At 38.2% G+C, this 16,007-nt stretch overlaps 1 protein-coding gene across 2 annotated transcripts in view; it reads left to right on the top strand.

Annotated features, from left to right (window-relative positions):
* Positions 1-16,007, top strand: part of PARVA (parvin alpha) — a 68,729-nt gene that overhangs the window by 46,510 nt on the left and 6,212 nt on the right. For both annotated transcript variants that reach the window (XM_069857552.1, XM_069857553.1), the window contains exons 6-12: positions 1,709-1,824; positions 7,222-7,280; positions 8,338-8,357; positions 9,720-9,781; positions 10,433-10,501; positions 13,284-13,385; positions 13,768-13,840. In XM_069857552.1, coding sequence (XP_069713653.1) covers positions 1,709-1,824; positions 7,222-7,280; positions 8,338-8,357; positions 9,720-9,781; positions 10,433-10,501; positions 13,284-13,385; positions 13,768-13,840 — 501 coding nt within the window. The remainder of the gene's footprint in view (positions 1-1,708; positions 1,825-7,221; positions 7,281-8,337; positions 8,358-9,719; positions 9,782-10,432; positions 10,502-13,283; positions 13,386-13,767; positions 13,841-16,007) is intronic.

Here is a 16,007-nt window from a genome sequence, read left to right as displayed (position 1 = left end):
CGAAATACCCTCTTTACTGGTGCTCAACTTCCCATTTAAATGAACTGTCTCTTCAGAGTCTGCCAAAGTGTGGTATTTCTGCTCTGTAGTCCACATGCGTAGCAGCTTAAGTTTTCTGCTACTATATTGGATTGCTGAAATGGGCAAGTACCTGCATAAATGTAGTAGATAAGCAGAAGGAGCATTATTTCCCAGGACTCTTTGTGTGAAATTTGCAACATGGATGGGAATAATATTTCTCATTGTTTAAGGCTAAAACTTTCAACCTTAAATTTGAACCACTGATTTTAATTACAAAACTCTCATCAAGATTAAGACTGCATCTTATTCAGAATCTTTTCACACTGGTGAATACCTTGACCAGTATATAGCAGTTTCCCTGTCTCCTATACCTGTCTTGAGCTGAACTGTTTTATATCCCTTTCCATTCACAACAATTTAGTGAGAGGGAGAGAAACAGCTTGAAGGAGGAAGAGTGAACGTTAGGCATTTCTGACTTGCCTCTTCATGTGGTCCCATTGAGTTTTCTGTCCCCATCTCTCTTCAACTTCCCCTGAGGTTTTTTCCATTCTGTGTTATGCAGCTGGAGGCAGGGTATTTGGAGTGGTCTGACAATTTAACTTCTAGTTTTAATTTAATGTTTTACATGTGTTTTAGAGCTAAAGTAGAGATACAGAGCAGCAGCTGGAGCCAGCTGTAGCAGACTAGTGTTAGGCAGACAGACATATTTTTAGTGGTCTGCTAAAGCACCTCATCCATGACCCCTGGCACCCCAGGAAAATTTGACAGCAATGCCACATTTTATTTGAGTGTCTTATCTCTATGGAATGATTGAGACTTGCATTGGAAGATAATGAAGAATGATTTTTTAGTGAATCTGCTCCTGCTTTACCAGTGAAGTAAGGTAGTAGTTATTGGTTAGGCCAGCTACAAAAAACGTAAGTGCACTGTATTATAGCTTTCAAAGAACATTTAGGAATACTTCTGGGGGGAAGGCTATGAATGCAAAAGCAAAGTAGAAGAAGAAGAAAGGCAATAATAAGAATTAGTAATTATTCACTTTCACGCCAGTGGTTTGATAACTTGATTAAGGAATTTCTGAACTATGGCTTTTGAAATCTTGTAAATTGTGTTAGGGTTAACTACCCATATGAAACCTACTGTGAAAAAGCTTCAATAACAAGAACTAGAACAACTTCATGAGGAATATTTGAATCATTGAGTTTAGTAAGTTATTGTTTAAGGCTTTTGCCAAAATAGGGTCGTTTATCATCCTGCAGACATTGTGACACTTAAAAATGAGTAAGTGCATGTTATGAGTACAAAAATATCTTTCTGATAGTCCATAAATCCTTATTGAATTAAAGGGAATAAAGGAAAGGCAAGGAGAATGTAGAGGCAGCACTTAAACTGCCGTACATGAAATCTGGCTTTTGGATTAGCTTTAGATTTTCATCTACACAAGCCTATGGCACCCAAACATCTTGGAAAAAATAACACTTTGGTGCTGACAAATATTACTGACTGGGCTGCATTCACATGACCTGTTAAGCAGCAGGAGGCTGGTAAAGGAAAGGTGCCTTAGAAGTGCCCCCTGACTCCAGGTGGCAAGAGGAAAAGAATCTCATAATCCCAACATCCTAGGAAGTAAAATAGATGTGCCCTAGTTACTTTGCAGTTTATAACATGCTTTTAATATCTATTTCAGCTGTTCATGCTAAAAGTCTCGTAGCAATACTTCACCTTCTGGTTGCATTATCACAGTATTTTCGAGCACCAATCAGACTTCCAGATCATGTGTCCGTTCAGGTGGTTGTTGTGCAGGTAAGAGAGGTGTTAAACAGCACTTGATAGTGTTGTGAAATTGTCTGAGGGGTTTCTTGAAAAATACATCTAGAGTTTTTGTTTGGGCGGGCATGGCTGTGTCTCTTTGGCTGACAAGAAACACACGTGTGTCTTCCCTGTGGACAATGCTTCCACCAGAAAAAGACAGAAGTGCTTTCCCAGATGGAGCTGTGGCTCAGAATGTCTTGATTGTGAAGTGGCCAGACTCTGACATTAAAACTATATGAAGCACTGTTATTGTTGGAATGTGTTTATCACCCAATATGTTCTCTAGAATTTTATTATTTTTTCTCATTTTTGATGGTCTTCTCACTTGTATAGAGATTCAGATCATTCTTGGCACTGAATGATGAATTGTCACTGTTTATTACACTCAGATTCATGTTAGGTGACTAAATACTCTTTTTCAGCTTTGTGCGTGCTAATTTAGTCTGATTGCAGTGTTGGCTTTCTCATAAGCATGCAAAAAACCTCCATCAACTAAATCATTTGTGTCAGTCAGTCTCCTTATTAGAGCCTCATCCATCCAAATTCTTCATGTTATCCTGTTCATCATTTTTCTTTCAGATGAACTTGTGCTTGCTCTATCTCGTTTGGCCTCTTCCCATTTCATCTGCTTTTCTTTCTCTCCAATTAACTTTGCTTTTATTTTTCACACTGTAACTGTCTTTGTTTTTTAACTGGTGTTACCCTGAAGTATCTGGTGCAATGAGCTATTGTTCAAGTTTTATGTGACTTAAAAATCTGTGGGACAGATCATGATAAAGTAACGACTCCTTTTCCAGTATTCAGGTCAGACAGATTTTGTAATTTGGGCAGAAATGTGAAGGAAAGTCTCTGGTAGATGCATCACTGACGCCTGATAATGACTCATTGACTCTCATATTCTGCTTTATGGGTTTCTCTACAGATGATAAAAAAGAACCCCAGCAAATCTGCATTTACGTGTCTAAGGCTTCGGAGGAACATAAGTTTCAATCATGTTCCTTTGACTATTATAAATATATTAATTTCACTGGTTTATCTCAATATTCTACCAACTTAAGAAATCGGGAGTGCAGCACTCAGAGCATCTTTGGGATAAGAAACTAAGCCAGAAAAAGAATACAGTCCTAAAATACGGAACCAGATTTTGCATTCTGCTGAAACTGCATGCGTCCGGACAAAATTCCCATTGAAATCAATGGATGTAATTGTCCTCTTGTTTAATAGGCTGATGTATTTCAACAGCAAATCCACTGAAGTCAGTACAGATAAACCAATCTAAAAACAATAAGTAGTGGGAGAATCTGGCTCACTGCTTTGCCTCTTAGCTACACAGCTGTAGCTCAGGCACCCGTGAACTGCAGAGAAGGCAGTTACACCAGGATAAAATCCAAGTAATGTTGCAGAAGATTTCACACTGCAGACCCAGCTCTTGGTGAAAGCCAGTCAGTGGAACTCCAAAGCTATGCTGATTCCTATTAACGGAGGGTGGGGGCCAGTATTCTTACTGTAATTCTTTGAGACATTTTTCATTTTATGTGAGGTTTTTATTTTTTAAAACTATCTTTCATGTCCTGTGGGATTGGTTCTGTATAATTCATCACCTACCCCTAGAACTCAATGAAAGTTTTAATAAACAAACAGCAGATCCTAAAGCCTAATTTAGTGCTCAAACTTGCACCCCTCCTGTTCTAGACCCTCATACATTCTGCAAAGTAAGGTCATGCCTAGGAAAGCTTAAAGGACTGTGGTAGCTGGTTTTTAATTCTACTCTATACAGTTTGATAATTGAAATAGTAGAGAGGCAAATAATAGAACAAAGAACTCTTATGAAAGTCTTTAAGGAAGGCTACTTTAATTCAATTCATGATTTTTTAAGGTTTAGAAAGACATAAAATGTGAGGGTTGTCATGTTGAATGGGTATAGTTTGTTGGAATAGAAAGAAAAATATTTTGAAATAAAAAATGTTCTCATGCCCAACAGGTAATCTGCACAGTTCTTATGAAAGCTTGTTTCCTTTGGCTGTTTTATACAAAAGCTGATAGCAATGAGAGTAATATGGAATCTGGGTTGTCAGCTGATTTTGGAAAAAATGTGATAGTTGGACCTTTTTTGGCTTTTTTTTTTTTATATGTTATTTTCTTTTCCTTCTATATGAATAGCATGAATAACTTTGAACAAACCCCAGGCTTTGTTTGATCATTTCTACTGAAACAAGTGAGAGCTTTTGTGGAGAGCTGGATCTTGCCATCATTTTGCCTCTTTTAAAAGAATTACTCATTCGTGCCATCCACAAATGGTTAAATGACAGATTGTTTGTGTACAAGAGATGTAAGTCAGAGTATAAGAACGCGTTGGCAGAGCAGCCAGGATGACTTCAGCGTATTTTGAGCACTGGGACAGTAATTCTTGGGTGCATAAACTACTGCTGAGTAAAATTAGGAAATGAATGAAATTAGAAGAAAACATGCATCAAAATTTTAATCTGAGACCATTGATCCCACTGCCTGGGAAGGTCAGAGATGTCTTTGTGCAGTATTGCCTCCAGGTTCCCAAGAAGTCTTTATTATTTGAACCTGTGACAAATGCTTTTGTTCTTTCAAGCTCCAGAATAGTTCTGCATTTCATTTTGGTGGGGCAATTATAAAACACGATCATCCAGATGAAATTAGTAGCAACCACACATAGGTAAAATCCATTCAAATAGTGGGAGGGTTTTCGGAGTGGACTTTTGTGTAGGAAATTGAGCAGATAGCCCTCACTTATCTAAACCTGCTGACATGTAGCTGATGTGAAGAGAGATGAAGAGACCCTTCTCATTTCCAGCCGTATTGCCCGAATTTCAGATGTATTTTTTTTATTCTAAGGGTAGTCACCAATTTAAAATGGTAAGTGATTAGGAAGATATGGCCTTTAGTGGAGTCGTTCAGCTGTGAGGGAAGAAAATGTGAAGCCTATCCAAGTAAAGTCTTCTGTAGTCGCTGGAATGTGCATCCAGCTTTTTTTTTTTTATGCTGAATCTTAATTCATGCCTCATTTCTCAGTGGCTTCAAACAGGTGTTCATTTTTATCAGTTCATTTTTATCAGTTTTTACTTCACTTATAGCCACTGTTGTCTTTAAGAAACATTGCTGGACAGTCTTTCAGTCCCCAGTAGCATTTCTTGGGATTTGTAGGTATATTGGTCATTCTTTCTATAGCATAAAACAAATTTTGTGGCAAGTGACAAAAGTGCTAGAGTCAGCTTTAAAGTGGAGAGTTTTTAAACTGCAAAAGATGTGTGGGAAGCAGCCTTCACAGAGCAGGTCCTTAGAGTGATGTTTCTAAGGTCCATTCTGATTGTTGCCATTGGGACTTTTTCACCAGTCTTTTTACAAATCAAAAGCATAGGAAAGTCTAAATTGACATATGCCAGTGAAATAAGTATAAAACAGATGCATGTCGTATTTGAGCTGTGTTCAGATGCCAGGCACAGAAGTAGGGCTCAATGTCTTGTCTTTTTTTGGACAACAACAGCATTAAGGTGCAGAATTCATATTTATATTAATTGCAGTTTATTAAAGAGGGCAATATGTTTTATACTGGTACTGGAGTATGGTGTAGGCTATTTTCACGTGTTTGCAGAGGGAAGGTAGAGTATTAGAAGCCTTTTTCTTCCCCCATGTCGCTGGACTGGGCAGAGAGAAGTACAGTTGCCATTGCTATGATGCTCAACTCCTCTAGGAGACAAGAGCAATAGGGCTTTTGCTCCAGAAGGCATCATTGGCATGTCAGAGTCATCACCAGGAGGAAATAGAAGTTTCCTTTCACCCTGCAGCAAAGGGAAAAATAAACAGAAATCCAAGAGTGGAATCCTAACTTGAGCTAGCATGAACTAACTTCAAGTGCAAGAACTTACTGCTGTCTGCATAAGCTGGGTATGAAGAGAGACCTAATCGATATAGTTTTAATTCAGACATCAAAGGAATGTGACAGAAGATGTCTCAGCAGCTGTTCCGTGCCCCCTCTTTCAGTATGTAACACGCTGGACTCCATTTTGTCCTTTTTAATGTTCCAAGGTCCTTCCTGAATGCATTTTTAACTGCATGGAAGATACTTACTGTCAGGGCTTTAAAAAACATATAACGGAAAACACCCAAAACTGTCATCTAGTTAAAAGGACAGTTCAGATGGTGCCATGTATGCTTTCTTGCAGAAAGTGTCATCCTCGTGTGTAATGCAGTACAGGTCTAATAGGCTCAAACCTGGCCAAATCCTCAGCACCTCATACACCAAGGACTGCCTCAAGCAGGAGTGTGCTATCGTCTCCAAGGCAGGGAAGAGCAGCAGCCCCTGTTCGCATGCCACAAATGATTTTTCCAAGAGGTTATTCTCCTTTTCTTTTTTCCGCATAGAAGGCAAGTCTAGGACCAGCATAAATTCATTTTTCTCATTTCCTTGTATGACAGGGAGTGAAGGATCGTGAATAATTCCCTAATGTCTAGACTTTACATGCATTCGTCAGCATTTGCTTGACTTTTCTCTCTGTATTGCAAAATTTTACCAAATCCAGTGAATAGAATTAACAGAAAGAATACAAAGAGAGGCAAAACATATGTGCAGTATTTACACTGCTACCAGATGACTGTGATCAGCATCCTGGAAACATTGTCAAACTTTTAAAATTCTTAATTTTCCAACTGACTCAAATAGCAACCATTTGAGCTGGCTTCTGCCATTTTGTATACAGCTTCTAGACACGGGCCGTGCACCACCATGTGCCTGAGCACCGCCAGGCTGCTCCCATCTGAAGAACATTTGAGAAATGTGTATATTAACACCAAGGTGACTCGGGTCTGAAGCAGGCTTTGAACGGATCATCCTCCGTTTTGATTTTCTATCACAAGCAAATAGAACTCTTTGTGTGGAGAGAAGCTGCAAAAGGAGAAAGCTGAAGCAGAAAAGAAAGCATATGAGCAGAAAAAACAGCCTAGGATCAAGGTTTTTTTAAAAGAGACGTATGGACATCATCTGCCAAGCTGTTCATTGAAATACAAGGTTTAATTCAACTCACCTAGACATACCTTTACTAAAACACCTACATATGTGTTTAGGTGTTTTAAATATCTTGCTGAATTGGGAGCTTTAGAAGAAAACTGAATTAAGAACAATGGAGAAAGGAAAAGAAATACTTCCTTCTACAGGTGGAGTGTCAGGTTTCTTGTTCACATACAAATGTTTTCTGAAATACTTGCAAGGTGAGGTAATGTGTTACTGCAAGTTTGTTTTAAAAAAGTTCTTATTTTGCAGATTTCTTATCTAATTATGTTTGTGGATCACAAATAGATTTTTACTGTACCCTAAGCATTAAACTTTACTGAGAAAAATGTCACTTTTTTTATTTTTTCCAGAAACGAGAAGGAATCCTCCAGTCTCGACAAATCCAAGAGGAAATAACTGGTAACACTGAGTATGTCAACACCACTTTTGCCAGCAGTTCAGTAATTGAACACAGATGCATCTCAGAAATTCAAACATTTGCTGATATTTAGATTTTGGAATCAGGGTTCCGGGGAAGATGATGCATCAGCCAGTGACTCTATTTTAGCCTTTTCAAGAGCTGCAAACATACATCTAAAAATACAAAAGGTTGAGGAAATAAAGAACTGGGGAACTAAAAGCAGGAGACCAGATAAAAGAGAAAACAGACTGAAGATATACAAGCCCTCTGTTTTATACTTACTATTAATTTATTTCTATATTTATCATATTTCTTATTCTTTTATTCAAAAGTCCTTCAGACAAACAAGAAAGATATGCTTCATTCTTTATGTTGGTATTTATTTGATAGAGAACTAGGTTCTTTCAAAAAAGAATGTAATATGACTATTTTTACGCGTTTGGACTTCGCATATGTAAAATGATAGTAGCAAGCCCTGCACATGTCATCTCACCAAATGATTTCTAACAGAAAAGTTATTCCAAACCAAGAGAAAGCAATAGTAGAATATTAGAATAGATTCTAATGGAATGGTGAGAATCCAGACTATTGACTTACTATTTATCTTTATGGATTTGTTTACATGTAATAGTTGTATGAGGGATCAGCTGCAGCAAAACACTGCAGTCCTTAAGAACCAACTGTAGACATTGTTTTGACAGGAACTGTATTGTAATCAGTATGGTGTATGCATCTTTAAAGCAAACAGAAAGGTTCTCACAAAATCAATGTCAAAAAGCCTACTTCCCTCTGGCAAGGTGTGTTGATTTGTTTCAGTAGTAGGAAATCTGAGATCTGGCCTCCCATGACAATTTAGTGAAGCCAGGAGTTATTATACTGATGGGCTCCAGACTAATCCAGATTCTCAGTTGGAGTAACTTGGTGAAAGTTTTCTTAATTCCATGAATCTGCTCCAGTTTTCACCAAACTGAAGATCTGGCTACATATGTTGTTTTCTTTTGCTGCACAATGTCTGCAAATGAATTATATATAACTGTGTTCTGTTCTTTTTTTTTTTTTTCCATAGGGCATTATCAGGAAGGCATGGTAAGTTCATTTGATCATTATCTTTTTCTTGAGGCAGCCAAAGTGTATGTTAGTTCTGCAATCGTGGTCACTTTGATCATACTGCAAGGAAGTAGAGAATTTCAGGTTGCCCTGGTAAGTATATAAATATATGCACCACAGGCTATCATGGCAGTTAACAAAAGAAAAAAAAACCATTAAAATCAGTTTGACCATCTTTAAAACATATTTCATTGCTTTTCAGCACATGTTAATTTGCATGTGCTTTGCAGTTTAACCTCGAGAACGTTACTGTAATACTATTAATGGTCATAAGTTCCCAGCATAATATAAGACAATGTCTTATCATAACCCAGCTGGTGAACTTGTTGAAATTCTTGCATAGATTACCTACTTAGACTTTAATGACTCTGAGTCATTATTCAGCAGACCTAAACACTGTGCCTAGTATGTCTAGTGCTAGCATTGAGATTGGCCAAATGCCTGGCCAACAGAAAACACTTACCTGAGGAGCTTAGGTGGAGTCCCACCAAGAATTTAGCATTTGGTTTTTGTATTATTTGCAGCCTTACAGCTGACTTCAAAGGCTACATGCATGATTTCTTTTCCCAATGATATCCCTGAGCAGTTTTACTTTGTATGAAGTCTGCTTTCTACAAATGCCTTTGTATGTACTTTAGCATTTTCTTATTGAGGAGGATGAATGTAGCCTTTTGTGGAGCCATTTGCTATCATTCAGGTGATTGTCAAAATGGAAATTACTCAGAAAAGGCTCTGGTGCCTTTTTATGTATATATATTTTTTTGTCCTTAGGAAGGTGACTACAGTAGCACCCCAGTCATGCTACCCTAGGTTGTCTGTCCTGCTGATAATGTCCTAAACTGCAATCAGAATGGCCCAAAAACATCTATAAAAAGGATTGTACAGCAGCTATGTAATTGTAAGCTTGCTTGAGTTTGTTAATATAGCATACCACAATGCAGTTGGTGACATATGGGGAAAATCTTCCTCTGTAGCTGTAGGGTCTCTAGATGTAAACTCATGTCCTTCTGCACAAAATGATTTTACTTAGCTCGCTGCATCTGGCTGTTCAAGGTTTTATGCATAAAGATACCATTCTTTGTTCATTTTTGAGAAAAAGTGTTCTTAGGTAATTGAAATCATACTTGAAAATGATGCTTCTTGTAAATACTGGAGAGTAAGTTACTAACAGCTTATAGGAAGAGTACAGTGTGCAAAATACATGGTACTTGGAATACAAAGAGACTATATTGAAACATTTTGCTGAGTGTGTTATCTCAAATGAGTAGTGTCTTAATAACTGTTTATTCTGCATTTGGACAACTGCTGCTCAGTTTCTTAACATCTCTGAATGTTTTTCAGAAAGAGATGCATTTGATACTTTATTTGACCATGCTCCAGACAAGCTCAACGTAGTGAAAAAGGTTAGAAGGTTTTTATTTTTAAAATAAATAATATGTGAATGTGCATACTTGTGTGTATCTATTTGTACTTGAGTTGTGTGTTTGTATATTATATATATTTGGCATAGTTTGCATATATTAAATACAATTAAGCTTTATACTTAAATTCATTATTATCATGTTACTTTTTGCTAATATTTAGCAGCAACTTAACTTTGGAACACAGAACAACACGTAGTTATCAGTTTCCATCAAAAAGAAGTTCTCACAAAGTATATGTTGAGTAGAACCCAACTGGTAGATTGAGTGTATTAATGCCAAAGAGGTATCCAGTTTACAGCTGCCAGGGATCTGACCCAGAGTGTTTTGGCTGCTGTCAGATTTGGTGAAGTCCAATTACCCACTTCCCTATAGTCTGCTACAAGTGGGTTTTTTTCAGAATTATTATGGTTGAACAGTATATTTTTGTTTATATACAGCACATAAATTTTATTTCTGTTCTTTGTTCTTGGAAAAAGAAAGATATAGGTTTTATTAATGTCACATTTCAGTTTTAAAAATAGTGTTGCAGTTTCTTTTCTTACGCAGATTCTCTTCTGAGTGGAGTTGATGCTGTGTGTCAAATTGCTGCCGTACTTAACAGGTCTTCATTACGTTGTTTTTGTGTTTCAGACTCTCATCACCTTTGTGAACAAGCATCTGAATAAATTGAATTTAGAGGTCACTGAACTGGAGACCCAGGTAGGATTTTATAGCCTTTCTTAAAGGGGAATGATAGTTGCACTATGCTATACACTATGCCCTCAGCTTTATCCAGAAATTTCGTTGAGTTATTAATGATGAAGCTCTAAGATGTTATTTCAGTGGGAAACCCTTCAATTCTAAATATGTTCCTGTGAAGAAGATGCTCATCAATTAAGCAGAGAAATCACGAGGGCGGCTACATTTCTGTAAAGCCATTTTGTACTGCCTAGCATAAAAATGTATGTACTACATAGCATAAAAATTAATTAACAGATGCTACCTCTTGGATGCTGCCAAGTGCTGTAAGCAGAACCTGTGCTGACCCCTTTGGTCAGGGAAGAACTCTGTCGGCTTGGTTTGATCCAACATAACACTGAACAGTCGTTTCCTTCCTACCTTTACACAAGCACGTGATCACATGGGATTACAATGACTCTATTCAGTGAGATACATTTTGAGAGTAAAGCTACTCAAGTGCATAGGCAGCTGTGCAGTTGGGCTGCAGGCTTGATTGGACCACATGGTCCTTTTTCTTGTTCTCAGCTGCTAAACTGGCTGGAAAGGGGTAAAAGGAAAGCTTTATCCTGCTGCATTGATGCCTCCTCACGTGAACAGTTGCAGCAACTATCATAACAAAATTACAGGGTTAGGCAGGAAGTATGATATATACACTATCAAAAAAGCCCATATGTCTTTATTTATTTTCTGTCTTAGAATCATAGAATCACCAGTTCGGAAAAGACCTCTTGGATCATCAAGTCCAACCATTCCTGTCCACCCCTAAACCATGTCCCTGAGCACCTCTTCTATCTGTCTTTTAAATACCTTCAGGGATGGTGACTCAACCACCTCCCTGGGTAGTCTCTACCAGTGCCCGATGAACCTTTCTGTGAAAGATTTCTTTCTGATATCCAGTCTGAACCTCCCCTGGCACACCTTGAGGCCGTTGCCGCTTGTCCTGTCCCCTGTCACTTGGGAGAAGAGGCCAGCACCCTCCTCTCTACAATCTCCTGGCAGGTAGTTACAGAAAGCAATGAGGTCTCCCCTCAGCCTCCTCTTCTCCAGGCTGAACAACCCCGGCTCGCTCAGGTTTTCCTCATAAGACCTGTTTTCCAGCCCCTTCACCAGCTTTGTTGCTCTTCTCTGGACTCGCTCCAGAGCCTCAACATCCTTCTTGTGGTGAGGGGCCCAGAATGAACACAGGATTCGAGGAGCGGTCTCACCAGAGCCAAGTACAGAGGGAGAATAACCTCCCTGGACCTGCTGGTCACGCCGTTTCCGATACAAGCCAAGATGCCACTGGCCTTCTTGGCCACCTGGGCACACTGCTGGCCCATGTTCAGCCGCTGTCAACCAAAACCCCCAGGTCCCTCTCCTCCAGGCAGCTTTCTAGACAGACTTCTCCTAGTCTGTAGCACTGCACAGGGTTGTTGTGCCCCAAGTGCAGGACCCGGCACTTGGCCTTGTTAAACCTCATGCCATGGGACTCAGCCCAGCGGTCCAGCCTGTTCAGATCCCTTTGCAGAGCCTCCCTACCCTCGAGCAGATCAACACTTCCACCCAGCTTAGTGTCGTCTGCAAACTTGCTAATGGTGCACTCAATGCCTTCATCCAGGTCATTGATAAAAGATATTGAACAGGGCTGGACCGAGCACTGAGCCCTGGGGAACATCACTTGCAACCGGCATCCAGCTGGATTTAACTCCATTTACCACCACTCTTTGGGCCTGGCCATCCACCTAAGAGAGTGTGCACCTGTCCAAGCCAGTGGCAGCCAGTTTCCTAAGCAGAATGCTTAGTTTCAGTGAGAAACTGTGCCAAAGACTTTACTGGAGCCCAAGAAGACTACATCCACATGTTTTGATTCATGTTATTAAGAATCTCTAACTTATTTAAAAAGCTATCAATCTGATAAAGATTTTTCAAAAATAAGATTAAGATTTGGATGGAATTAATGTGTAAGGGCTTTCAGAAAGGTGTTTCCTATGCCTGCTTTATTACAAATTTTGGAAAAAAAGTGTTTTTAAGTGTACCTAGAAACTCCATAAGCATTCATCTGAAACAGTATTCCCTAAAATGAGAGACTGTATTTTTATCAGTTGAAAGAATATTACCTACCCCAGGAAGGTGATAGGTTTCTTCAGATAATTTGGTTTGACTGTGAGATTATCTCCGTGTACTGATAGACCTGATGCCACAGGGGCAGGCCTTTAACAAAATCTTATGGATGTTTCTATCTTTTTAGATAGAAATTAACATCTACGTCATAGCAAGTAGGTATATTCGATCTGTAATTATATACACTTAAGATTAGATTGATTCAGACTTGCAAAACATGGATGAAGGTGATTCGTTGTTCCTTTATTTCCTCCAGTATACTGTATTTCAATGTAATCATGGGACTGCACCATCACTCTGCTTTTTTCAACTCTGGAAATGCGTGCCATTTGAGAGCTTGAAAGATGACTGTTCTGATTCTCCACAACTAATAGAATAGAAGGCAAAAGAATAGATCAAAGCCACTGGCCACTTCTCTTTCCAGGAACTTTATTCCAGGTGTATGTTTTAGCATTAAGTCAGTTTTGGAGAAGATGTAATAGAAGGTACTGACTAACTAAAAGGAAACAAAGAAGTGAGAAGAGATCTTTTAGTTGCAGTTTTAAAGTATTTGTATTAGTAGTTTGTTGACAGTTCTGCATTAGAAAATATATATCTTGTTCATTAAGCAAAGCAAAGAGTTATTCTTCGGAAACTGTTCTGAGAAATGTCTTTTTTACAGTTTGCAGATGGTGTGTACTTAGTACTGCTAATGGGTCTCCTAGAAGGCTATTTTGTTCCTCTACACAGCTTTTTCTTAACTCCTGATAGTTTTGAACAAAAGGTAATGAGATCTCATTTTTCTATTAAACACAAAAATACCAACATGCCTAGTATTACAAAGATGATACGAACTTTTCTGCATAAATTTGATGTAAATAGCTGAGATCAAGACAGGACTGTACTGGTAACCATTCCAACCATTGTTAAGATCTCAGTATTAATACTTGTCCAGAATAAAAAGGAAAATTATATTAATGATGGGGTAGTTAGCAAGTATTACATTATTTTGGCAGCCATTGTGTGATACTCTCATTGAACCAGACTTACTGTTCATTAAATGAATAAAGAATTATACACATGAATTCGTGACAAAACTGATTTTTTGTGTCCAAAATCCAAGAATTTAGCATTTGAAAGGTTTCATGTGTTTATTATATTACTAGGTTCTCAATGTATCGTTTGCATTTGAGCTAATGCAAGATGGTGGATTGGAAAAACCAAAGCCAAGACCAGAAGGTATCTATTCTCCTTTTTTTGTATGTCCTTAAAAATTTGTGTTGGATCCAGATCTTATCACACAGGATTATGATGTAGCTAAGTGAAGGCTGAAAGTTAATCCAAGAGCAAAAGGCAAGATATGTTTTGAGGTGCTCAGTTAACTCTGTTTTAAATGCCTAATAGATGTGCTTTTTCAAATGTTGCAAAGCTTCTCTTTTCTTCAATGGCCATGGTAAGATTTGCACGATCAAACATATGCAGTAATACTTACTGTGGAGAGTAATTACTCATATGCAGTGAGGAATACTGACTGAAAGAAAAAGAAAACAATTGTGAATGGCGTCACTGGCGATATGTATTGCTCCAATTGCTCCATTTTCCCCCATCACAAGTCTTTATGCTAAACCTCAAGTATTGCAGTATATCTTACAAGATTTTCACAAAAGAGGTAGGTGTCATGGAAGAAGAATTTCAGATGTTCACCTGACTGCCTTTGAATGCAGAACCTAATCGTGCATATTTAAATTAGATTTAGAGCTGGAGACTGAAAGTAAAATGTGTTTTCAGGGAAAATGGAGGTTTTGCTGATGGCTTTAGCGGGACCAGGGCACATTTGGTTTTGCTCATATAAATGCAGGACTTAAATCCAACTTTTCGGGCTGGTTATAGGGCCCTTGATTCACCATTTTATAGGGTAAATTTGGTTCCTACCATGAGAAGTTACCGCTTCTTACCATGCAGGAGCTGGACATGCAGCATCTGCTCCGCTCTTCCCAATAGGGATGGTAGCTGGGCTTCTGCTGGTTACGTACTGTAATAATCAATGTGTTTTCAAGACCCATTGCAGATTCACATTTTATGGTGCACGTGGTATTTTCCTGCCATAATATGGGATTGTCATTCCCTGAGGAGTTCATACAAGTTAATGCTCAATTTTATTTCTAATAATAAGGGCTCTCTGGAATTTCAGGCGCACATCACCAAATCATGTTCTGCTCCGTTCTGCTTATTTTCCATTCCTCCCAACTTCCAAGTCATAACAGCAGCAGATGTATGCACACACACACAAAATATGTCTCAGGATTGAGCCTATGCTGCCTATGCATTTAATCTGGACCTACCCAGCCTACTTTTTTTTCACTTTTTTTGATTGCTTGAACCCTTTTTCCACAGTTATGTTTAACTAAACGAGTGGTGACTGTATCACATACTTTAATGTTTGAAATAGTCAAAGAAAGAAGAGGGAAACAGTGAAATGTAGAGATCCAACTAAAACAGAGAGTATCTGTGATCCCTTACTCCCCATGGAGGTTTAAAATTCTTATAGCATTTAATTTTTCTGGTATTTATTGCTCTAGGGGACAGCTAATTTTTCCAGTATAAATCAAGCCATAAGGATATTTCAGCATATATAAGACATTTCTTGTGCAATTATTGAAATGCTTAATATGAAACTTCCTGCCCAATGTGAATGGAAAAACACATCTGGTTTATGTGTTGTTACAGTGGGCACAATGCCCATGCTTAAAATTTCCAGTAAGCAACAGAGTATTGAAAATGATCTTACCCTAAATGTGTATACTAAATACTCTTTAAATTCCTACACTGTTTCTTTGAGGTTCGTCAGGAAAGAATATGCTGAAAAGTGCTTTAGAATATGAAAAACATATTTAGTGGAAAAAAGAATGTGGTCAAATACATAAGTATGAAACCCAGTTATTTTTATGGGGTCAACAGTTTATTTGGGTTCTTTGCAATATAACTGAAAAGGTATTAAAAAGCTTTGTGTGACCTTTTACTTCAAAAATGGCCAGAGCATTAATCTACTGAGTCTATAACGAAATCAGTTTCAGTTTGAACTTTTTCAGATTACTTCTTGAAATGTGTACATCGAAGCCAAACTCAAGGTTCTTTTTTTGAAAACTGCAACCAGTAAAATGTTATACATGTTGGTCAAACACATGTAGCAATGGAAATAACTCATTTTTCTCAGAGAGCAAGCTTCTTTTTAGTTTAGACTTTTTTGTGGAATTCTGTTCTGGCGGTAGAGTCTTCTAGTAACTTTGCAAGGATGTGTTGAAATTACCTCTTTATTCATTTGAAGTTCTGTATTAGGGAATGAAGGCGTTCTGCAGCTTGCTGCTGGCCTGAAAGTGAACACTTCCCCAGTTACATGCAAACAGTA

The sequence above is a fragment of the Phaenicophaeus curvirostris genome, chromosome 5 (genome assembly GCF_032191515.1).
Source record: "Phaenicophaeus curvirostris isolate KB17595 chromosome 5, BPBGC_Pcur_1.0, whole genome shotgun sequence".
Lineage (NCBI taxonomy): Eukaryota > Metazoa > Chordata > Aves > Cuculiformes > Cuculidae > Phaenicophaeus > Phaenicophaeus curvirostris.
The sequence above is the reverse complement of the archived record's forward strand: the minus strand, read 5'-3'. Positions and strand labels throughout refer to the sequence as shown.